This window comes from Crinia signifera, chromosome 4, assembly GCF_055691185.1.
Source record: "Crinia signifera chromosome 4, ASM5569118v1, whole genome shotgun sequence".
In the NCBI taxonomy this organism is placed as follows: domain Eukaryota; kingdom Metazoa; phylum Chordata; class Amphibia; order Anura; family Myobatrachidae; genus Crinia; species Crinia signifera.
The window spans coordinates 285,450,992-285,476,038 of NC_139220.1; the positions used below are offsets into that span (position 1 = coordinate 285,450,992).

The 25,047-nt window shown below is 44.1% G+C and overlaps 1 protein-coding gene across 9 annotated transcripts in view; it reads right to left on the reverse strand.

The window, feature by feature from the left end:
• The window catches only part of ANK1 (ankyrin 1), a 273,955-nt gene that overhangs the window by 19,294 nt on the left and 229,614 nt on the right, over positions 1-25,047 (reverse strand). For 8 of the 9 annotated variants that reach the window (XM_083184877.1, XM_083184870.1, XM_083184873.1 and 5 more), the window contains 7 exons: positions 17,321-17,452; positions 15,502-15,675; positions 7,179-7,487; positions 7,015-7,087; positions 6,238-6,409; positions 3,643-3,726; positions 478-630 (listed from right to left, as the gene is read on the reverse strand). In XM_083184877.1, coding sequence (XP_083041003.1) covers positions 478-630; positions 3,643-3,726; positions 6,238-6,409; positions 7,015-7,087; positions 7,179-7,487; positions 15,502-15,675; positions 17,321-17,452 — 1,097 coding nt within the window. The remainder of the gene's footprint in view (positions 1-477; positions 631-3,642; positions 3,727-6,237; positions 6,410-7,014; positions 7,088-7,178; positions 7,488-15,501; positions 15,676-17,320; positions 17,453-25,047) is intronic. The other variant, XM_083184876.1, reaches the window with a different exon arrangement.

Genomic DNA, 25,047 nt, shown 5'->3' on the forward strand with positions numbered 1-25,047 from the left:
TACACCCCAGAATTATGGCGATGCACGGTCCCACATGTCGCCATCACTGTCTATCCTGCAGTGTTTTGCCTGTAAGCATAGGCAAAGCACTGCTCCACACAGACCGCTCAGCACACATCGCAGGGGCACAGCATGTGTGCAGTGGTGTGTGCTGAGTAATCTGTGCTAGCCAGCTCGCACAAGATGGGGCACCTGTTGCCTCCTGTGTATGGGGCTTAAGGGGTTAATCCAATATCAGCAATGTTCTGACCCCTGTGGGTTAGTGCGGCAACTGACGCACTTTACAGCAGCTCGGACTCGCACAATTTTGCAGCCCCATTCAGCATTGTGCAAATTCGGGGTGACATCAGGCAGCAAAGGGTACAAGGTGCCGTGCAACAGCAACTCGCACCCTTCACCCACAACTGGATTACTCTCCGAGGCTTCTGCTGGTAAGAAGAGATGAATAATAAAATAACCGTATACTGTATAGCATACCTCTCGGTGCAGCACTGCGTATTTCAGGTAATTGGGAGTCTCACTCTCGAGTTCTTCTGGCTCTTGCAATGTTCCCTCAATGATCAAGTCCTCATTGTCTCCAAGATCTGAGGACTCTGGGGCTCCCACCCTGCGCAGGACCTTCCGTACTATCTGTAGGTGATAGCAGATGTCATATTAGCAGAAGGAATGGTACACAATACTGTCACTGTGCCTTTAAGTGCAATTGTTAGTATTATAACCACAGTTCTTGCTGAAAAACAAGGTTTACAGTCCATTCTGACATTCCTGGGCTTCTTGGGATCAGTCCACAACAATCACATCACAAACTAGGGTGACTGCAAACATGCCAAGTATTGCACATATCAGGCCTGATGAAATTGCATGTTCACAGAGTTCAGTGATTTTCTGGTACTGTACGCAGAGGTGTGGTTGCAATGGAGATACATAGTAGTACATTTACTAAAATGGGAGTTCTACTGAAGATAAGATTTTGCCCATAGCAACCAGACTCTGGCCCTTATTCTGATCGGTGCGGCCGGATCCAAATATGCGGCCAGGACCGTGCGTGCGAAACCCCGCCTTCCGTACGGATCGCCAACTCCGTCCGTACGCGGTAAGAAGCTGGCCGAACGGACCGCACGTGTATTTTTCATGGAATACGCCTCCTCCATCTCAGGGAACCTCCCCCATCATTCGATGGTCGCAGACCATCGAATGCAGGACCGAATGGTCCACCAGCTCCCGCAACCTCAGACCACACAGGCATTTTTCGGTGCAAAAGCAGGAATCTGGGCGGGCAGCTGACATCCGGCGATGTCATATGTCCGCCCCCTACACGTGCGTCACGGCCGCATTACCATGCGTACGCCCAGCGTTTGCATGGGAACGCCCATGAAACGCGGGGCGTATGCATATTGTAATGAGCCCAAATAGCCTTTCACGCCCCTCTCCACCCCCTGTTCGGAGTGTTCACATTTCATGCGGGATTTGGCCGTACGCCCCGCTCGCACATGCGCAGAGACGCCTCTGCACATGCACAGACACATAACATCGGCGGGCCGAACGCACGCGGATATTACCGCACCAACCAGAATAAGGGCCTCTATTATCTTCTAGAAGGTGCTAAATAAATAAGTAGAATCTGATTGGTTGCAATGAGCAATATTCCACTTTAGTAAATTTACTCCATAGGGCCTTATTTTACATTTGCACCCTAAGCGCATGCACGCAGCGAGCTGATGGCATGAAGTATCCTATATTTCTTAGATTTATAGGTATGACGCTGTAGTCAGTATCCTTGTACACTGTATCAACATCTGATAGATTAATCAGCTACTCCGTATAGGGTTGCTAAATACAGGGATTCTTATGTGTAATGGTATAGTGGATCCATTTTACTGCTTTTATACAGCAGCTAGTGTATTGATGTATCTAAGCTTTATCAGTTATGCAAGTGTTAGGTCTCATATCTGATCACTATGTATATGGTTAACAGATATCATTTACGTGATCCGGACTGCGGAACGACGGACTACAGATTGACAATACCATGGTCGACCATGGCTAGTTAGACGTCTATACTTGGTTGTTGGCGTTTAGATAGACAGTGACGGGAGATCGAAGGAAGGTAAGCACTGATGGGAACCTGGTCGACAGTAGCAAGGTCGACACGGGTTTTTTGTCTCTTTTATGGTGCTGGTCCACTTGGTTCCTACTATCAAAGAGGGCATAGAGAAGGAATATAACAGTGTGCTGAGCGTAGAGCGGCACTGCACCTGAAGCATGGGCAGCGCGCCATGGGAGGGGACACTGTGAACATACACAGTGTCCACGTGCATCTCGCTGACATTCGGCATCAAAAAAGACTAAAAACCCATGTCAACCTTGATACTGTCGACCAGGTTCCCGTCAATGCTTATCTTCCGTCGATCTCCTGTCTCTCTAAACGCCGACGTCCAACTATAGGCATCTAACTAGCCATGGTCGACCTGTAGTAGTCGACCAAGATATTGTCGATCCACAGTCCGTCGATCCTAAATACTATAACCATAATTTACTCTTGTGGATCGTCAATGAATCTGTATCATTGCTATGCTTATACTCCATAGATTATGGCAAAGACAAGGTTTATTTATATTATGTTAGTACACAGTGGGGGTATTCAATTGTTGTTTTGTTCTCCCTTTTTTTCACAACTTCTACAGTATATGTCGTGATATTAGTGTGGTTTTCAATTCTTCCCCTGACAGTTTTTTTGAACATCTTTTATTTCACAGTCATTTTAATTGGGCTTCCTATTTAAATGTTTGGTGATAATTTTCACACTTTTTAATAGTCGTCTAAACTTGGTAATTTTCCCGACTTTTTATTCACCTGGGTGTCGGGTGGTTATAAAATTGTTATTTATTTTTTCTTTAAAAATGACATTTTTATAGAATGAGATTTCCTTTTTTATAAAGGGTTAAGTCAGTGGTTCCCAAACTGTGTGCCTAGGCACCCTGGGGTGCCTCACGACACTTGCAGAGGTGCCTTGGGTTGGTGGACCAGGATCAATTCATATTATTAATGGTCAACGTAACAGGAAAAACCAGTGCTTGTGGCTGCCAATCATAATATATGTGGACAAACAGAAGCAAATCCTGTCCCTCACCAGATAACTGTGACATATAAACACAATGCACTTCATTTAATATTTTTTTTCTGAATTTCTCGATAAGAAGCATTTGGCCTAGGGGTGCCTTGAAAATATTTTGATGCTCTAGGGTGCCGTGATTCAAAAAACTTTGGGAACCACTGGGTTAAGATAAGTCTGTGGTAGGCAACAAGATTGTATACACACAGCTGGCAGAGTTTCCAGCTTGGCTTCATCATTCAGCCTCTGAGCCTTCCCTTCTCAGTAATAAGACATTCTGTAACTGAAGAGGGGAGCGCATAACCCCAAAATTCGCCTTCACAATCACTTATATTACATGCAAATAATACAGGTAAATAGCCAGGAAGAAACAGAATGTAATTACAGACAGATAGCACAAACCACGGGCAATTTGTCTGTCAGCTTGTGTAAAAAAAGATCCACACCCTTAAATAAATTGACACCATAACATCAGTCAAAGTACTAGAGCACGACACCCCTTTGTGGACACAATACAGGAGCACACCCACCTTCTTTGTTACGATGTTCCCCTGCTCATCTGTGAATTCCTCTTCCGTCACCTGCTCCCCAGGAATATCTGACACTTCATTTCCCTGAAACAAATGAGAATATACAGTAATACTATGGTTATAACACACACATATGCAGTCTCCAAACACTTCAGTTATTTCCCAAACTTAACTCAACACATACAACCTTTATGACAACACAAGCACTCTTGGAAATCAGCCAATAACATCACAACATTATCCAGAACCAAAAATGGATAACTGTACAGAAGGAAAGGTGACGGCATCTCAAAAAGTACAGTAGTAAAGATGAAATGAAAAAAGGTCATTTTATATCATAAAATTCAATGCTGATAAGAGAAATAGATGAGGTGTAGAGAGTATATACACAGAGATACAGACCAGAAAAACATCTTATAAATTGTATAAATGAGATATATACACTTTGGACTGCGTCCTATATACTGATATACAGACCAGAGACACGTCCTATGGTATAAATGAGATATATACACTGGGGGTGCATCCTATATACTGATATACAGACCAGAGACACGTCCTATGGTATAAATGAGATATCTACACTGGGGGCTGCATCCTATATACTGATATACAGACCAGAGACACGTCCTATGGTATAAATAAGATATATACACTGGGGGCTGCGTCCTATATACTGATATACAGACCAGAGACACGTCCTATGGTATACATGAGATATATACACTGGAGACTGCATCCTATATACTGATATACAGCCCCGAGACACGTCCTATGGTATAAATGAGATATATACACTGGGGGCTGCGTCCTATATACTGATATACAGACCAGAGACACGTCCTATGGTATAAATGAGATATATACACTGAGGGCTGCGTCCTATATACTGATATACAGACCAGAGACACGTCCTATGGTATAAATGAGATATATACAATGGGGGTGCATCCTATATACTGATATACAGACCAGAGACACGTCCTATGGTATAAATGAGATATATACACTGGGGGCTGCGTCCTATATACTGATATACAGACCAGAGACACGTCCTATGGTATAAATGAGATATATACACTGGGGGCTGCATCCTATATACTGATATACAGACCAGAGACACGTCCTATGGTATAAATGAGATATATACACTGGGGTGCATCCTATATACTGATATACAGACCAGAGACACGTCCTATGGTATAAATGAGATATATACACTGGGGACTGCGTCCTATATACTGATATACAGACCAGAGACACTTCCTATGGTATAAATAAGATATATATACACTGGGGACTGTGTCCTATATACTGATATACAGAACAGAGACACTTCCTATGGTATAAATGAGATATATACACTGGGGACTGCGTCCTATATACTGATATACAGACCAGAGACACGTCCTATGGTATAAATGAGATATATACACTGGAGGCTGCATCCTATGTACTGATATACAGACCAGAGACGCTTCCTATGGTATAAATTATATATAAACTGGGAACTGTGTCTTATATACAGAGATACAGTATAAAACAAGAAACAGGTGTATGAGGTGTTGCATACTTGCAATTAATAATACACTGAGATTACTATTTTATAAAGCGCCAACATATTACACAGCACTGTACATGGAGAGATTCAACCATACGATAGGACCCCGTTTACCTGGACGATCACTCTCCGACGCACCACCTTGGTGGTCAGTGTCTCCTCGTCGTCCTCCTCCCCTCCTTCACCCAGCTCCCGATCTAGCTCATTGTGCAGTCGACGCAGTACAAACTTTGCCGCTCCACGTACAATGTGCACCACATTCTGACAGCTCACCACAAAAAAGCCGATCAGGACTATGCAGACCCCCAATTCTGTCAGGAAACCCCACATTCTACCCAACTATGTCACCCACTTCTTCACAAGAAGGTTATGAGCTATGTTTTGATCCCTGGATCACCTTGTTGAAATAAATCTATGTTGTTCTTGTTCCCCAATGTGAGAGTTTTGCATATTCTGAACTTTTTCCTAACTATACAAACAAAACCTAGCCTGAAAATAACCCGTACTTTAATATGCCAATATATATATATATATATTTACAGAATAAGGATGATAACAATGTCTATAATTCACTATTATAAATGATGCTTTGAAAAATAACCCTCCCAATGGCTTATTCCTCTAAATATCTACTGATTCCAGGAAAGGGTCTTGCTGCCATAAATCCCCTGATCAGCACTTCTTTCACAATCCAAAGGTCAGTCCGGAAATCAGCAAATGCTTCTCCCCATGGTCAGTGTCTGGGGGCCGGGGGGAAGCCCCATATGCTAGCTCCCAGGAAGATGTCAGTCTGTGCGTCTGACCATCTCAGCTGTCTAATGGGAGGGTCTGAAATAAGACCTGATGGTGAAGATGGAGGGACATGTAATGCCTATTAAAAAGGGAAGGGAGGGGGTAGGAAAGAAAGGAGGTGGCAGTGGGGTGATGTATAACCTCAGAGCTGTACTGAAAGTCACCGGGAGACAGAAACTCTCACCACCTTAAATGTGTCTCTGAATGCCCAGGAGGGAGGGTTCCACCTGCAGCACATTTACCTCTCCCAGCAGACTGGCGCTGTACACAGTGCTCTGCTGTGTCACTCGTATCCTTGCACTTCCCTTAAACGTCGGGTGCAGATCTTCATATGCCAGGGGTGCACCATTATTATGGTGAAGAGCTCGCCGAGGAGTAGATGGCGCAGGGGCATCGGCACTCCAGTCCAGTACCCTGTAAATCAGAGAGATAAATATAGTATTGTGCTCTGTGTATGTTGGGGATGGGGGGATTACTGACCTCTAATGTACAGTGAGAATGCGGAACTATTTCTAGCACTACAGGAAGAAGCTTTGTGAAGCGGCTTATGCTTTCTGTGGGATCTTGTGGTTTAAGTACTATACAAGGGAAATCACATCAGCATACAGTACTGGTCTGTGACATTAATATGTCCTTAAGACTAATACTCTTCAATTTGGCCAGGCATATTAATATGTGATACTCTGTTATGTTCATGCAGACACAGAATATTACAGATACAGTATTGCTATTAGCATGCGGGCAGAATTGACTGTTATCTTTAACGAGAACCTTTTCCATGTATGTATGCCAGTAAGCAAGTGTTCTAATCATACACATATATATATATATTGTTTACTACCAAATGTACAGCACAGGAGAAATAGTAATCATGCCCCTATATGCTGGGTGAAGAATGATATGGCTGGTTACTGAAAGGGGTCACACCAGATGAACTCACCTGTGGCCTGTTACTGAGCTTTGTGAACTAGTCTGAGGGCAGCTGTGTTACATTGATAAACCTCTAAGAGATGACTTACCTCTCTACACTACCCCCTGTCACTCTGCACGTGGTGGGGGTCTCAGTAATCCTGGCCTGGACCCGTTCTGGTCCTGAAATAAGACACACGGACAGGTTGTTTAGAAACCATTGTCCAACCTCTCTCTCATTTGTTTTCTCCCACCACCATCTTTAACCTCTGACCTCCAGCTTCAGACTCCTCCTCATCCAGATCAGGGGAGCCCGAAGATGGACGTGGCGGGGCATCCCACTCATCCTCGGCTTTGCTGCATTCCAGGGATGAGTCTTCAGGAGCCACGAGGGATGGGGACAGGCCAGAGGCCCAGAGAGGAAGGTCAGGCAGGTCAAGCAGACCGTCAGGCTCAGCTGTTGCCATGGGAACTCCATCCAAAATGGACGCTTCGCTCCAATACTGCTCCAGTCGCAATGGGGAGGGTAGGGAGTAGTTGAGAGAGGCCGGGGAAAGCAGCTCATCCTGCGTCATGGGGTGACCTATGGGAGGGGAGGATGGGGAAGGGGGTGTCACACCCACTCACTCTAAATACAAGTAGTTGCAAACATTTCCTTACCTCCCACATCTATGAGTACCATTATATAGTCCAATGTCAATCCCCCATGACAACCATAGCACTACACAGATCCTACTATTATATATATATATACAGCTGCATAATTAATTACCAGGTCAAAAATCAGAATTCACTGTTATGGTCCATAAATGAAGATACAAAAGCAAGAAAAACAAAACAACCCCATTGCACTCTTCTCTTTCTCCAACCTTCATTACCTTGCTGTGCATGGAAGACTGACTGCCAATGTGATACCATCACATCAACATGTGTGTGAAAGGGAAGTTAGAAAGTGACATCATGACATGCAACTGTGACACGTTTAATGAGTCGGTTCTGTATTGGAACCTGTTGAATTCATGAAAATGGCATGTGATGAGTTATGTGTACGTTCCAGTCTTCCAAGGGTTAAAGAGTTAGGGGGGTATGCAATTTGGGATAACGGCTGTCGGCGGGGATCCTGGCCTATTTGCGGTCAGATCGACGCATAACGACAGACGGGATTCAATGTCCCGTTCTGCCGTGATCCCGCATTAATGATGTCATTAATGACAGCACTGAATAGGGAGCCGCCGCTATTTCCCACGTCAGAAATAGCGACGGCACATTGCATACCCCCCTAAGGCTTTTACTGTGCAGGTAAGGCAGCCATTTCCTGTGAAGAACTGACACAAAAGAGTGACATCACTGAAGTACTTCCTGTTGCCGTAATGTCACTGCTTTCTTGTGAGTAGAAGATCTTAATGAATTTGTATGCTGTACAGTATCTATCAATTTTGGATTTACCTCACACAGTGGCTGCCTGTGCTGTGTGTAGGTTTTGGGTGCATACTCAGTGTGCGCTAACAGTGAGCAGGATGTGTTTACAGGAATAAAACACATTTGCTTGTTTTGTTTTCTGTGTAAATAATACATAGAGGAATCGGCTGAAGGTACAGTACCTACTTACAGTGAGATATATTAGGGTTAGGTCCCTATATAGAGTGTATGAGACAGCCAGCTGTTTGAGCCATCAGGAGTGACAGCCGTCCTGCCACGTGTCACACCCTGTCTGCTACTTTTAGAAATATGAGACCCCCCACGAGGGGAGGGAGAGTGGTGCCTTAGCAAGAGAAACCCACCATACTATGCCTCCTCACACACTTGGTATTTAGACATCAGGATAATAGTAATCAGCAAAGAAACACCACAGAGATGTAACCAGTAGGGTGTAAAAAATAAAGTAGGCTATTGGCAGCACATCAGGGGATCCCTTCCGCCCAGCCAAAGCTTTACAAAGCACAAACCCACAATCTACACTGCCACAGATACACCACAAGTCACAACGCACATACACACAAACAAGACATACACATACGATTAAACACAGCAACCTGATCTCCATGTGCAAAGTTACACCATGAGGGTCATGTACAAAAAGAAAAAAATGTAGATCTGCAGCACTAAAAGGCCTGTCCATCTGTCCATCCAGCTTTGCGACATCATACATTTTCCTTTACGTCATTGACCCATAAATCTATAGGCAGTTGCGGCTGCCATTGGGAATGAAGGGATCGCAGCAGATATCAGTAATAGATTGCGGCGATACTAAGTATTTGTGGTTGCTCCAAAATTTTTATATGGGCCCCTTAACGTCTAATAGCAGAGACTATATATATATATATATATATATATATCACTTAAGCATAGTGGTACTCACATTCCTTGTTCAAATAACGACAGTGACTACTGTATTGTCATCACGTTTCTGTTAATTTAATAACCGTCATCAGTCATCCTGATGACGGTTATTAAATTAACAGAAACGTTGATGACAATACAGTAGTCACTGTCGTTATTTGAACAAGGAATGTGAGTACCACTATGCTTAGGTGATATATGTGATTGCTGGGCGTCAGGCTAGTGATTATAGGGGGCACCAGCTCAAGCTATTTTACATTCGATTGAGTGCCGGATATTCTAAATTGATTATATATATATATATATATATATATATGAGAAAATGGAAAGTACCTAACTGTCCGCGCCCTAGTAGTAAGTAGCAGCAACTCTGAAAGTCCCCTGTTAGCCGGGACTCAAGACAGATAGAGATACAAAAAGGGAACAGAGTGCGCTTAGAGGTGAAGGTACACAACTTTTTTCCTCAGTTATAAAATGTATTCAATAAAAAGCCAACACTTCGGCTTATATAGCATACACAATACATATAGTCATTTTAACAATTGACACAATGTACAATTTTCCAATACAACAGCAGACCCAACGCGTTTCGTCAGCTACGTGACTTCATCAGGGGCATTCGATGACTTAGTTGACTGCTTTTGGATGCTTTTGGATACACTAGAGGTTACTTCCTGGTCACACAGCCTTATCTGACCTGGATGTTGACATCTGCCACTGAGCGGGTGTACTCAGTGCTATTGGGACATAATACTGTTTGTTTGTATGGGCCAGTTTTAACAAGAGCGCTGTTAACTGGTGAAACATATATTCCTGCAAAAAAACATTCTCTGTACCCTTTTCATTTTTGAGATACTACATAAAGTGCAACTGTATCTGTGTCAACTAAGTCATCGAATGCCCCTGATGAAGTCACGTAGCTGACGAAACGCGTTGGGCCTGCTGTTGTATTGGAAAATTGTACATTGTGTCAATTGTTAAAATGACTATATGTATTGTGTATGCTATATAAGCCGAAGTGTTGGCTTTTTATTGAATAAATTTTATAACTGAGGAAAAAAGTTGTGTACCTTCACCTCTAAGCGCACTCTGTTCCCTTTTTGTATATATATATATATATATATATATATATATATATATATATATATATATATATGTAAATGTATGTGATGCTTTACATTACTTAAACCAAAGTTTGCATATAAACACAATTGTATCTGTTTTATACCCCATTCAGATTGCAAATACGGGTCAGACCCTTGTTTGCAATCTTGTTATAACTCGAGTCGAATTGCCAGGGTCCGATGTGTGTTGTGAAAGGGGTCATAGTAAATACATATCAGTGAACAATTGAGGACAACTCTGCAATAGCTTCTAAATCCTCAAAAAAGGAGATAGCAAATATGAATGTCCTCTAATATAGATGTACTGGGGGGGAAAAATCTCATCAAAATTGTAACATGTATTTATATGGAATGAAGACTTTTCTTTATACATCGGAATTGGTGAAAACATCCATCTTTGTAATGGTCGTTTCCAGCTGGAAGGAACTTACTATGACAGATAAGTCAAAGCAAAATGAAAGACCGTACATAAAAATGTGCAACAGATTCTTCTTTTTTTTTCAATTGAGTAAATGACCCCCGTTATGTATTGTCAGATGATCATTTTATATACATTGCTTCCCACTGGTCTCTTGTTTGTGATTGTAAGTTACATAGATAGCAAAATATTCTACTTCTCCTAAGTGGATAACAGACAGCAAAGTATACTTCACCACCAAGAGAACCAGGAGTCGCTGTAGGTTTGCGGTACACCACATGAAATTCAAAATATGTCCAATTAAATGAAATCTAAATTAGACATTTTTTATGTATATGTTTAATATTTGTACATGTGAGAGTGTGGTCCATATGAATATTAAAGGGTCACAGATACACACATCCCGCAGGATATGGGTGGGTTAGAGGATGAGAGGGGCACCTGGTCCTGACTGAAAGAGGTAGGACGGTAGCATGAGGAGGTCAGAGGTCAGAGGTGAACGGAGAAGCTCAGCAGAGGAGTGAGAGAGAAAGAGAAAGGAGAGAGAGGGTGAGACGTACACACATTGACTATAGCCCCCCCAGTACTTCTCCTAGGGGGTAGGGAGGAAGATGGGATAAGACATGGACCATACAACTTAGAGGGTTAGAAAAGGAGGCATAGATCTGGGTGTGCAGGAGCAGGCAGGCCTCATACAGGGGCTGATTCTGAGTCACATGCAGTTGCGGACAGTCGCAGAAGCCAGATTCATTAACTAATGCTAATGGCAGATTCCATTCTGCTTATGCCAGGGTGTGTGTGCATCTGCAGGCGGAAAGCTCTGTTGCCCATTTAATGTTACGCCAGTCGCCGCACATATTACTATTAGTCTTGCCACTTGCCAGGCATGCTCTTTGGAAGAGATCTGCCAGAACCAGGCTGCCTTTCCCCATACGCACCACCTACAGTCGCCCATGACCCAGCACTACAACATGTCAGGGTGTTTCCGTATGATCGCATTTTTGCTGCCTTGTCCCCGTCCTGAAACACTCAGACTTGTGGCGCCATATAAGTAAACAATAATAATAAAAGACGGAGTAGGGTGGACATAGGCAGAACGTATAGAACTGCACTAGCGCATGGACTGTATACAAATGCTCCAACTGCATCTGTGTCTGGAGATCTGTCTGACTCAGAGTCAGCCCCAGGGTATCTCTAGGTTACAGCTGTGTTAGTGAATGTGGAATCTGGAATGAGCCCCCTGATTCCGGTGGATGTGATCGTCCCTTTAAACTGGCCCCATTGCGTGCACACAGTGGCGGTGGTCACGTCACTGTCTGATCAAATATTAACAGGAACTTATCTTTTGAATTCACTAGAACAAATATAGGGCCTGATTCAGTATAGATCGCATATGCGACCCATAGCAATGCGAATGCAGTAGGAGGGGCATATCGGAGGTTATTCTAGTTCACAAATTCGCAGCTTTGTGTGTGCTTGAAACGCCGCCCACCAGCCACGGGAACGCTGGCCCCCACCTTGCACGTTGAGTTCCCCCACACGTGTGCAAATCCATTCACCATATGCGTGTAGGGAGGAAATCATTCGATGGTCGCCGACCATCGAATGATTTCTAAGGTACACGCAGGTTTGTGTGCTCCCTGTACAGGAAGAGGGCAGGCAGCTGACATCCGGTGCCGTCAGCTGCCCGCCCCGGGCACCCGCTTCATTGTCAAACTTCCATGGGAATGCCAGGCGTTTTCATGGTCGCTAAACAGGGGATGGATGGGACCTGAACAAGGTAAATCACCTCCTGCCCGCATATTCTATTGATGAAAACTGAGATCCGATTGCAGTTGTAGAGGAACATTGCGACCCGCTCCTCTGCGACTGCAGCCTGAACAAGTCTCAACTTATGCCCCTTTCAGACCGCACTTTTAAAACGGTAAATTGACGTTTTTTTACCGTTTTAAAACGGTAATGTGTGCGGTCTGAAAGGTCCAGTCCCACTTAACCGGTTAGAAAATGCCGTTTTTTCTAACCGGTTAAAATGCAGGGTCCTACCCGTTTCTGAACCAGTATTTTAGCGCAAAAATCGGCTCAGAAACGGTATTTAGGACCCAGCCAATGAGCTGGGTCCTAAATTCAGCACAGTGAATACTTAATGAGCGCTCATTAAGTATTCACAGCACTGGAGCCCCCCCCGCGCGTGTCGACACCCCCCGCGCGCGTGTCGACGCCCCCCGCGCGTGTCGACGGCCCCCCCGCGTGTCGACCCCCCCGCGCGTGTCGGCGCCCCCCCATGTCGACTTACCCCATGCCGGTATCTCCGTTGTGGTTCCCGGCACTGCAGCTCAGTATGCTCGGAAAGCACTTATGAAAAAAGTGTCTTTCAGAAAATGGCTGCCCCCCATACGGAAGACAGTTTTTTTAAACAGGGTTTCCTATGGGGCAGCCATTTTCTGGAAGACACTTTTTTCATAAGTGCTTTCCGAGCATACTGAGCTGCAGTCCACAACGGAGGTACCGGCACGGGGTAAGTCGACACGGGGGGGGGGGCGCCGACACGCGGGGTGGGGTGGGGGGGCGTCGACACGCGCGGGGGGCGTCGACATGCGCGGGGGGCGTCGACATGCGCGGGGGGCGTCGACATGCTCTCGGTCGACACGCGAGGGGGGGGGGGGGAGCTGCACGGAGGGGAGGGCTGAAGGCTGCACTGGCTTTGACCCTGTATTTGGAAAGTTTCCAAAAACGGGTCTGCCAGTGTCAAAAAATCGGCACTTAAACGGTAATATACCGTTTAAGTGCTGCGGTGTGAAAGGGGTTTTATCTGGCAGACCCGTTTTTGGAAACGTTTCCAAATACAGGGTCAAAGCCAGTTATGCGGTCTGAAAGCAGCATTATTTAGGCTGCCCGGCGCAGGTTTCCTGGGACACCGGCTGCCCCCATCCCTCCCATTGGTGCCTCTGCCTGTCAATCAGGGTGAGCTGTATACAAAGCTATGAATCGATCACAGGACCCGTCCTGCACATGCATAGAACGGGGCCTGCGCATGCACAGTTTCTCCGCCATTGGGAAACTGTGCTGCAGATCGCACCGGCTAACCATACTGCATCAGGCCCATGGTGTTTAGTAAAATGATGCCTCCTTGTGAATACAGGCTCGATCCGAAATTTAGCCCCAATGTGATACAGATTATGTAACCTGTGTTCCCATAGAGCATATGTAGAAGTACCTTTTAATAAGCATATATTAATTAGCAATGACTGAAAGAGCTACAAATAGCAGACATATTACATATTACATATTACATATACACAGACATCAAGCTCATTGACTGCAGAACTAACTGTTATTATTTACAGCAGTGGTTTCATGTAACCAACAACGGCTCAAGTTTTCTGGATCTCTGTAATCAGTCACAGGTGAGTTACTGTAACGTATGTTGCTGGATCTGTAAGTATCTCACCTGTTTACTCAAACAGACATCCTGAAAACATGACCTGTTGGGAAAATGTGTTGGTGTTGAAAACCACTGGTTTAAAGAATAAGTGTTAAAGCAGTAAAAATCCTTAATATGCTGCAATAGTTTTACATATAGCCCCAGAAAGAAACACATCTAAAACAATAATATAGCAAATAAGCACTTTAAGGTACCCATCGGGTCGTGTAAAACTGCATATATTATAGATGTGGATAAATTAGGAGAGATACGACACCAATGATTAACATACAAGAGTGGTGTCAAACTCATGGCCCTCCAGCTGTTGTGGAACTACATGTCCCAGCATGCCCTGCCAAAGTTTTAGCAATCCATTATATAAATTCTATGGCAGCGCATGCTGGGATGTGTAGTTCCACAACAACTGGAGGGACATGCGTTTGACACCACTGACCTACACCTTGCAGATTTGCCACCACCAGGGGACATCAGGATACGTTTTATGTGTACTTACAGTGATTTCTGGATGTCTCCAACTCTCTACAGTCCTCTATGTGGAACTGTAGCTATTTACTTTGAAATCAAACTTATTATGAGCATATGCCCAATATATCATCCCGGGTGTAGTTCCCATGTAAAGTGGTCAGCAATGGCAAATGAAGATATCTTACTCCCATCCCTCTCTCCATTGTACACACAGACACTACCGTAAGTATTCTAGTACTGGGGCCACCACCATTTACTCAAATAAGCAAGGTCCCAATATTTACACTTAGCAAGAACCTCTGCTTTGGTTCATATCTATGGGGATTATTTATGCAACCTGGAGCATCTACAAATGTTTATGCCCGATGTTTAAAATAGGAAATACTTTTACTACCAAGACAGGGATAAAATAAGCATTGCCTTTTAAATGACGTTTATAAACACGATGAGAAGCGCTATGTTTCACAAGCCAACACTTTGTAAATAAATGCCTATGAGCGCTGGAGAAGAGGAAACAGATGATCACCGGTTTCCTGACTGGATGAAAATGCGCTTAGATTCCTTGCTCCTCCGGCATCCATTTATAGAAGCCTTCCAGTACAAGTCTTTGATGATAAGTTCAAAGAATCTTTTGTATTGATCAAATTACAGGAGTCCCAGCGAGGCACCCTAACTCTGAACTCATAGGTGTCAGCATTATGAAACAGAATTTCACATCGACTTTTCGGCTTACCTACTCTATCTAATAATAATCAAAAAGCAAGACCAAATATGCCCTATATTTCATATGTTGTACATGTCCACTTACCTGGGGAGGACCCCCACGGGATCGTACCATTCCTTTGAGAGGGGGAAATGGATCCATCACTGTTTGTGTTACGGTGATCACCCTTCAGAGATCTACTTTGCCGCCCAGAGCCCTCCAACATGGTCACAATCTCATTGCGGTCAATGTTGCGGAGAGCTGTGTATAGGTCTTCCACTGCAGGATTTAATAATAGATTGTGCGCTATTAACAACTGACATCACGGTTCTTTCTATTACACAAAATGATGGACTGTTTTGGCTATGCCTAGTTCATGGGATCTTCAACTGTGGGGCCTAACCCAAATATATGGGTGAGGTAGCACGGATGGTGTAATGGTTAGCATTACTGCCTCACATCACTGAGGTCATGGGTTCGATTCCCACCATGGCCCTGTGCAGAGTCTGTATATTCTCCCCACGCTTGCGTGGGTTTCCTCCGGGTACTCCGGTTTCCTCCCATAATCCAAAAATATACTGGTAGGCTAATTGGCTCCCAACAAATTTACCTTAGAATGAATGTGTGTACATGTACATGTGGTAGGGAATATAGATTGTAAGCTCCAATGGGGCAGGGACTGATGTGAATGTTCAAATATTCTCTGTAAAGCGCTGCAGAATAAGTATGTGCTATATAATAACTGGTAATAAATATATATAATCACCACACTGTTTATGGTGGCTTAGAGCCAGCCAGGCCTGGCTTTGTCTATGGGCCACAGAGTGGGAGGAGGCCCGTAGTTTCCATATTACAGTAGGTCACATTTTCTTCTGTATCGGTAAGTTCCCACACTTGGTATTAATTCATAAATTAATATGTTTCTATAAGTAAACTGCTGTTCATGAGGAGACAAGTGGGGAAGCAATGTAAAAATGCATGATTAATATAATAGGGTGAAAAGACAGGTATTTATTTTGTACCGATGGAAAGTAACGGAGGTAGAGCAGGCGGAAATATATCATGTAGATCTGGGCACAGTTCTAATAAAGAACTATTTATGAACAATAATGTAATATACTGGAATATATTTTATTAAAAAGTAAACAAATTGGTGTTTCCAATGTCCCCCAGTGGCTGTTTGAGAACAGTAAGTACAATATTAATTCAAAACAGAACCAAGGCCCTAGAAAATGACTTCAAACTCGGTGTAGCAGAGAGGCTAAATAAATTGTAAACTCCTGGCACAGGGATACTGCCTATAAGGATACATTTTATAGTCCCGTCTGTGATTTTAAACAATATGATTTCGCAATTGCAGGGCTGCCACAAGGCCATGACTGGGGTCGCATACCATACACTGTATGCAAAAGGACCGCATAAGATATATCGTATGAGGTCTAACCGCCCGGGAGCAGCTAGTGGATGAAGGCCTTTAAGAGCTGTTGTTAGCATGCAGGAGTCCACCCCAAATTCCGGGTCCCTCCCCACGATGTGATTGCCAAATTTGGCAAGAGCATCAGTATTATGTGAGTGCTTTGCTATACAGCGAAGTGCTTGCATGTTAGGGGTAGCCCCCTGGCTGCACAGCCAAGCTGCAAAGCCAGTTGCTGAGCCGCCATGTTTTGGCCTCTCTATGTTTCTATATCATAACTACACACACAGGTGAAATCATTGTGTTGGGCCCAACCAATATTCAAGAATAGAAACTAGTGGTATCAGTGAGGCATTCTCATAAATAGTGGTTTAATCCTGGAGTATGGTGACTCCACCAAGTGCAGGGTATCCTTCAAATAGTCTTTGATCATACACTAATACACAGATGAAGCAGCCAAGTCTCACTGACAGCAGGGTGGCCGGCCGCCGCCGCTCAGAGTGTACCTACGCTTTGCGTTGGAACCCTGCCGTGATATCCAGAGTTCTAGTAAAGCTATGCTCTGCTCCAGCAAGGAGTTTGGGTTCTCCACCCGGATTCTGTTGATATCATCCATCTCAAACTGTAGCTCCCGGGCCAACTCTGCAAATAAGACAGTCCGGTTGATTGTACACTTTTATTATCAAAGAGATAAAGCAACGGTTCAGTAAATGTAACATACCAAACAAGGTAAGTGCATCAGTGACAATAGCATAAGCCTCTCTATCTCTTGTTACAAATGATGAAAGGTAACAGCAAAGTGTGAGAAGCAGTGCAATCATTTATATTATACGTAGACCAAGCACCTATACCCCAAGCAGTCCGGGGAGAAGTCTGTAGGCAAGGGGAATTTTCTACTGCAGGGCATATTAACTATACCAGGGGCTATTGTGGTCAGCAGATGGCACCTACGTGGCAGCATTGTGGAGGCACAAAACGATGCGAGGAGTCTGAAGTTACAGACAATTCAACTGATTTTTCAGACTCTTTTTGAATCACTGATCGAGAGATTAGAGACGTCATCAGCCTGATGCTCAGCAACCTAGAGTCACGACCCCATCCTGAGATTGTCGTGACCCACTTTGGGGCCAGGACCCGCTGTACTACACCATTGTTGTGGATTCTATGAAGAATATCAAGGAGACCTTGCATAATAAATACAATTTGATCCTTTCTAGTGTTTTATATATCGATAGTTAATCCAAAATATATGCAACAGTCTTATGTCTGGGGCTGAATTACAATATAAATCAGCAACTGCGTGTCACATCTCCCATTGAGGTAAAGTACCCCTTCGCGGACCATTAATTAAAAGCAAAAATGTTTAATAATGGCAATTATCCAATGATGCCTAGATAATGTCTAAAAACTCCAGTTGGAATTTTAAATAAAGTGTCTACAGTGCAGGCAGCAATTTTGTACTTTTTGTAGGTTGAACAGAAATCAGCCGACCAATTCTCTAGCAGTGCCTCGTTGTTGTGGTGTCAGCTGTCTCTATGGCATACTTGCCTACCTGACCCTCTCCTTCAGGGAGACAATTCTCTGCTCCTGGACTTCCCTGGTAATGTATGATTGCCATCACCTGTGGTGAGCTAGGTAATTGATAAGAAAGGCGTTTCACCACGGTAAGATTTGGTTTCCGATGTTCCCGATATAGGGACATCGGAAGCCAAATCGCATGTTTTTTTAGGGCTTGCGAGCCCGATGCGCTGCCGATGCGCGCTCCCGTGTGAGCGCATATCGGCAGCCAGATAGAGAGGGCAGGCAACAATATATAGTGCAGATCTGCACTATATAGTCTAAATTGTGCCCCTCTAGCATGCCGTGAGATGCGAGTCCCGATGCGATCTGATCGCGTTGTGACTCGCATCTCATGGCAGGATCTGCCGTGTGTACACACCATTAGATTTGTGTGAGTTATTTTGTTTCTGTGCAGGGTAAATACTGGCTGCATTATTTTTACACTGCAATTTAGATTTCAGTTTCAATACACCCCACCCAAATGTAACTCTCTCTGCACGTTACATCTGCCCCACCTGCAGTGCACATTGTTTTGCCTATTTTGAGAACAAATTTCTACTGCGATCAGATCTGAATAAGAGCCAATGACTGCCTCACTGCTTGTAGCTGTGTGTTAGGGACAAAAGCCCTGCAGATCAATGAAACCCAATCACAGACGTATACAGTATCTCCCACTATATTTCCAAACTACAAGTCCTAGCAGACAACCTGTAACATAGTAACATAATAACCGGTCCGGGGGAGCGGGGACTCACTCCCCACTCCCAGAAGAGGCAGTGTCTCACTGCATCTTCTCTCCCATCGCGCCTGCCCCTTCCGGTGATGTTCCTGCCTGCCCCTTCCGGTGATGTTCCTGCCTGCCCCTTCCGGTGAAGCGGATGTTCCGGCTTCTGCTACTGGGGGAACACCAGAAGGAGGAGCACAGGTTTAGCACAGCGCGTCCTCGGGGACCCCTTCAGTTTTAAAAACTGAGTCCCCGGGGACCGTTTTAGGGTAAAATACGCGCTATAGCGCGTTTTTGCGAACCCTGGTCTTTTTTCAGCCTTGATTATTATGTTACTATGTTACAGGTTGTCTGCTAGGACTTGTAGTTTGGAAACATCATGGGTGCTAAAAAGTACCCACAATGTGCCCATGATGGGTCAGATTCCGATATATCGTATGTTCAGCAGGTCCGACGCCCTGATCCGATCCGATGTGCGCGGGAACGCGCATCAGATCGGATCAGATGTCACAAACTTCAGATTTTGGGCCGATTTCACCCGATTTGTCGGCCAAAAGTGCCAAAATTGGGTGAAATCTGCTCAAAATCGCATAGTGTATGGGGTCCTTTAGACTAGAGACGTGTGGGTTTAGTTTTACTCGGTTCTACTTGGTTTTCCAATCGATAGCCAATATGATCCCGATTTGAGAACCGAGTATATCTGAGTAAAACCGAACCAGCACATCTCTATTTAAGACCCACCAAAATCTTGGTATTTTGTAGAAGTATCTTGTTCGAGTTTGTGTAGCTGTCCCGTGCGTCACTGAGAATCGCCCATTAAACACATTACCTCATCCTTACTAGACACATCACTCCGTCCACTCTATATATACGCCACTCCATCCATGTTAGGACACCCCTGTCTGTCCATGACAGACTTGTCATCTTGCCTATGATAGATACACCACACCATCCAAGCTAGATACTCCCCCAACCACTAATGCACTATTAGCCAGCGCTCTCTGTCCACTATAGATACACCATATTAGACACAGCTCTTTTATGCCAGATACACAATCCTGTCAGGTGTGGATTAAAAGGTCGACAGTAAAAATAAAATCATGACAAACTTGTCCACCTTTCCCTGTGTTGACCATTGACATGTCAACATTTTTCTTGTGTAGACAATGTCGACCTTTCTCATGTGTCGACTTATTATCTTATTATCGACTTATTATCTGTTGACTGATTGACCTGATCCCATCCTGTCCATGTTAGACAAACCACTCCATCCACTCTAATAGATGCACCAAACTGTCCAAAATAGGCAAATAAGCCAGATCATACCAGACACAACAATTACTGATGTAATTACCACTACTCTGAGTTCACTGTACATAAAAATGTTCCTAACAATAATCCCAAATATAGGATACCTAATCCCTCGTGATGCATCAGGTTCTTAACCCTTTGAGTGCCACCATCTCTGTGCGAGACGTGCAAAATATCGGCTAAAAATGCCAGCAACACTTACATTTGTTATATAGATTCAAATAAAAAATGTGTAAAAACCGGCGGGTGTGGGCGCAGCGGAGGAGTGCGCGGCCTGCACCTTTTATCTGCACCGGCCGCTGCTGTCTTGGAGGGCTCCTTTGGAATTGGACCAGCATGGCTCCTAATCTCTCCTGTGGTGGGAGACGCACAGTGGGGACTGTAATATTCAGCGGGTTCACGGGCACCCATTATCTTGCTGCGCGGGGGATGCTTTTTTTGAACCACCTGTGACACTCCACTTGGGACTAAGCGCCATCTTGAGAGCTCCATGCTGTGGCGTAGTCCTCCAGAGACTGCCCTGTCGTGCTCTCTTTATACGCTCTGCTACAAAATCGGACAGAGGTCCTTGGGATGGTGTTGCTTTGCTGACAGGACTCCATCTCATCTGACCATCCTTCTTCAACTGCACTCCAATGTGGGACTACTGTTTAATTGTATACCTGTCATCTGCTGGTGTTGGAGGTATCATTCTTGTTCCTATACCACGATGTCTACATCTCTGCAGTCCATACTTCAGGCCATTACTGCATCTACTCAGCGGCTCCTTCTTGCATTTGAACTAGTGGAAGCTACACTTCTATATCCTGTAACCATGGTACACATTCTACCTATGCCCCCACACCCTCTGGACTTTTCATCTCAGAAGGTGTTTTGTACCACGTCTGTTACTACTCCTACTTTTGTCGCTGGAGACTACTATACAGATGCAAGGGACAAATTCAAGCTCCAGAACTATATTCCTAAGTATCTCCTATGCATGTGTGTGCAATTTTAGTTACAGCCTTACCTTGGCGATATCTGGGCTCACAAACTACTTTCTCCTGAGACTTTACACTTCAACAAAGTAGAATATTGGCCGGACTAATATATGATATAGATTAGTCTTTTTGGTTCATTTTAGCTAAAATGGTAGCAGTCCTATCCTGTTGTCGCAGTTTAATTATGGCTAAGGGCTACTAGTATATTGCCTCCTGTTATATGATTATAGTTAGTGGGGGTTTTAGGGGATCCAAGTATGCCTTGAGTTGGGTTAGGTTATACAGGGTAGGGCATGGGTCCTCAAACTGCGGCCCTCCAGATGTTGTGAAACTACAAATCCCAGCATGCCTTGCCACAGTTTTGCTATAAGGGAGTGTTAAAACTGTGGCAAGGCATGCTGGGATTTGTAGTTTCACAACATCTGGAGGGCCGCAGTTTGAGGACCCATGTGGTAGGGGGTTATGGGGAGGTTTATTTGGGGTTTATTGGGTTGTTAGGGAGGTTTACTTTCATATTTAGGATGTAGTTTGTAGCAAGACGAGCTTTTCATTATGGTACAGATCTACCCCTTTTTTATACTGTATGTAGTTAGTGGAGAGGCTGCACTTATACACTTTAATGCTGTACTGTACCATTTCATCAATACCCCTGCCAATCTTTATTTTAGTTTACTCGAATGGCGCCTTCGGGTTATATACGATTTTGTCTATCCTATGAGCGGGTTATTATACTATGCTACAAACTCAGTATACTCGTATGTGATATCTACTACACTGTATTATTTTATATACTCAATGTGTGCTCTCTTGCCTCATATGTTTTTTTTGTATTACTATACAGATGTAGCAGGTCTCATCCTGCCGGGGGGATGGCGAAACTATCGTCAGTCCCGCCAGGGCGCATGCGTGCACGAGGCAGCGGGGATGGTCTGGCGAGAGCCGGCCAATAATGAGAGGGGCTCCATCTGTATATGCTCTGTCTTGCTACCCTGGGTTTTGTGTTACTTAAAAACTTTAATAAAATAAAAATTACTCAATTTAAAAAAATGTTTGCTTGCCCATTTTCAGACCAATTTCAACAAATTCACTTGCCACTCAAAGGGTTAATATGCTGCATTGGACATGAGGCATTGACATTGCTGCTGCTGGGACTTTATTTTAATTTGTCTTCATTCTAATACAATTGTGATCTTGTGAATGGCATTAGTATATATCTGCCGGCGTTTAAGGGCTTGTTTAATTATTTTGTGATCGCATTATGCATGGAAGGAGGGGGCTGAATTCTGGCTCCGCATGCTGCAATAAATATGTTTAATATGACTGAGGAATGCTGATATCTGGTTGGCTGCTTTTTGTTACAGAGCATCATCACTTTGCTAATCATGTTACTAAATTAGCCGCAAGCTTTCGATTGAGGTTCGCTGGTCTCTTTGTGGAAATGTGATCGTAGAAAATGCCTCATACAGGAGACAAAATGTGTTGATTGTCTATGAGGAGGAGATGCTATTTCATACAGAATAGTTACCAGGCTGCAAATTTTCACTTATGCTATTTGCACAAAATGTATGTATGTAATGTATTAATAAAAAAATATATATATACTTTATGGTTTCTATTTTTTTTTAAATAAATACTGACATGCTTTAATGGTCAGGGAATGCTGGGCCTGTGTCCAGGTGAGTCCATTTACACCTATAATGAAATTGTGGCAAGTAGCTAAAATTGCACTATGGACTTTGTTACTTAGCACCGCCGAAACAATAATCCAATGTACCTAATAGGGGAAATTTACTTAAGGAAATTTGTAAAAAATAGGTGTATTTGTATCCAGAAATACACTTATTCTTGACATTTACTATCCCGAAAATACGGCAATTCGTATTCGTATTGATGTGCTATCAATACGAATACGAATTGCCGTATTTTCGGGATAGTAAGGGGGATATTCAATCGCCGTCGAGCATCTCCCGTGGGGGAGATGCTCGACGGGCCCTATTCAATGCTGTCTTCCCCGACAGCATTGAACAGTGTTTCCTGGCAGAACGAGCCCGACATCTCTAGCTGTCGGGCTCGTTCTGCCGAGAACAGCCGGGAAGTGACGAGCTGCCGGCTGCATCTCGTCACTTCCCGGCCACAACTCGCGGCCACGCCCCCTTCTCGTCCCGCTGCAGGCGGGACATTGAATCCCACCTGCATGTTCTCGGTCGAGCTGACCGAGAACGGGACTGGGTCACGGCAGGCGAGCAAGCTCGTCTGCCGTGACCCGTAGATTGAATACCCCCCTAAATGTCAAAAATAAGTGTATTTCTGGATACAAATACACCTTTAGTAAATTTCCCCCAATGTATCTATGGTCTATGGCAGAGGTGGGGAAACTTTTTTGTGCCAAGGGCCGTTTGTATGGAGGAAAAAATCCTTCAGGGGCCATACTGTATGTAAAAGTGTCTCTTACAAATTGTCCTGCTGCAGCCGTCCCACGCTCCGGCGGCTGCCGCTGAATAGGACTGACCGTCATACGGCCCCCGGGCCTGAGGTTCCCCACCACTGGTCTATGGGATTGAAGGTGTCAGTGGACAACCTGTCTTTTTAAATGGACAGGAATCAAGGTCTGCTGTTCACAACCTATATTTGTGGACGTGTATAATGCCCCCCACATAGGAGATTTCTGAGAACCTCAGAAGAAGCAATGCTAATCAGGCTGTAAAAGGCTAAAAACCATCTCTAAAGAGTTTGGACTCCACCAAACAACAGTCAGATTGTGCACAAATGTAGATTTCAGACCATTACTACCCTCCTTAGTAGTGGTCGACCAATAAAGATTATGCCAAGAGCAAGGCTTTAATAGTTTGCAAGGTCACAGAGGACACCCAAGGTAACCTCTATGCAACGGAAGATCTCTATCACATTAGCTAATGTTAATGTTCATTAGTCCACTATCAGGAGGACATTCAGCAACAATGGTATGAATAGCAGGATTGCAAGGAGAAAGCCACTGCTCTGTCCATCTGCAATTTCCTAAAAGCCAGAAGGCTCTTGGAACAAAGTTCTATGGACAGATGAGACCAAAAGAGAGCTTTTTGGTTTAAATGAGAAGCACTATGTTTGGAGAAAGGAGAACACTGCATTCCAGCATAAAAACCTCATATCATCTGCGAAACACGCTGGTGGTGGTATCATGGTTTGGGCCTGTTTTGCTGCACCTGGCCCGTCCCGACCTGGCTTGCTATCATTGATGGGACATTATTTCTAAATTATACCAGAATGATTTAGAGGAAAATGTAGGGAAATCTGTCCATGAGCTGCATCTCAAGAGAACATTGGTCATGCAGCAAGGCAAAGAATCCAAAGGACCAGTTATTGGACCATAGAATGGTTAAAGAAGAATACATTTAAAGTTCTGGCATAGCCAAAATGTTTTTGAAAGGAAATAAAGCAAGAAGTTCATGGGAGAAACCCCAACACCATAACAGGGTTGATGCTGTGGGGTAAAATTCCTTGAAGCCAATGTTCAGGACTAATCAACAATTGCCAGAAATGTTTAGATGCAGTTATTTTTGCCCAAGGGGGTCAGACCAGATGCTAAAAAGCAAATGTTCACATACTTTTGCCACTCACAGATATGTGATAGTGGATCATTTCACTAAATAAAAAAATTAGCACAT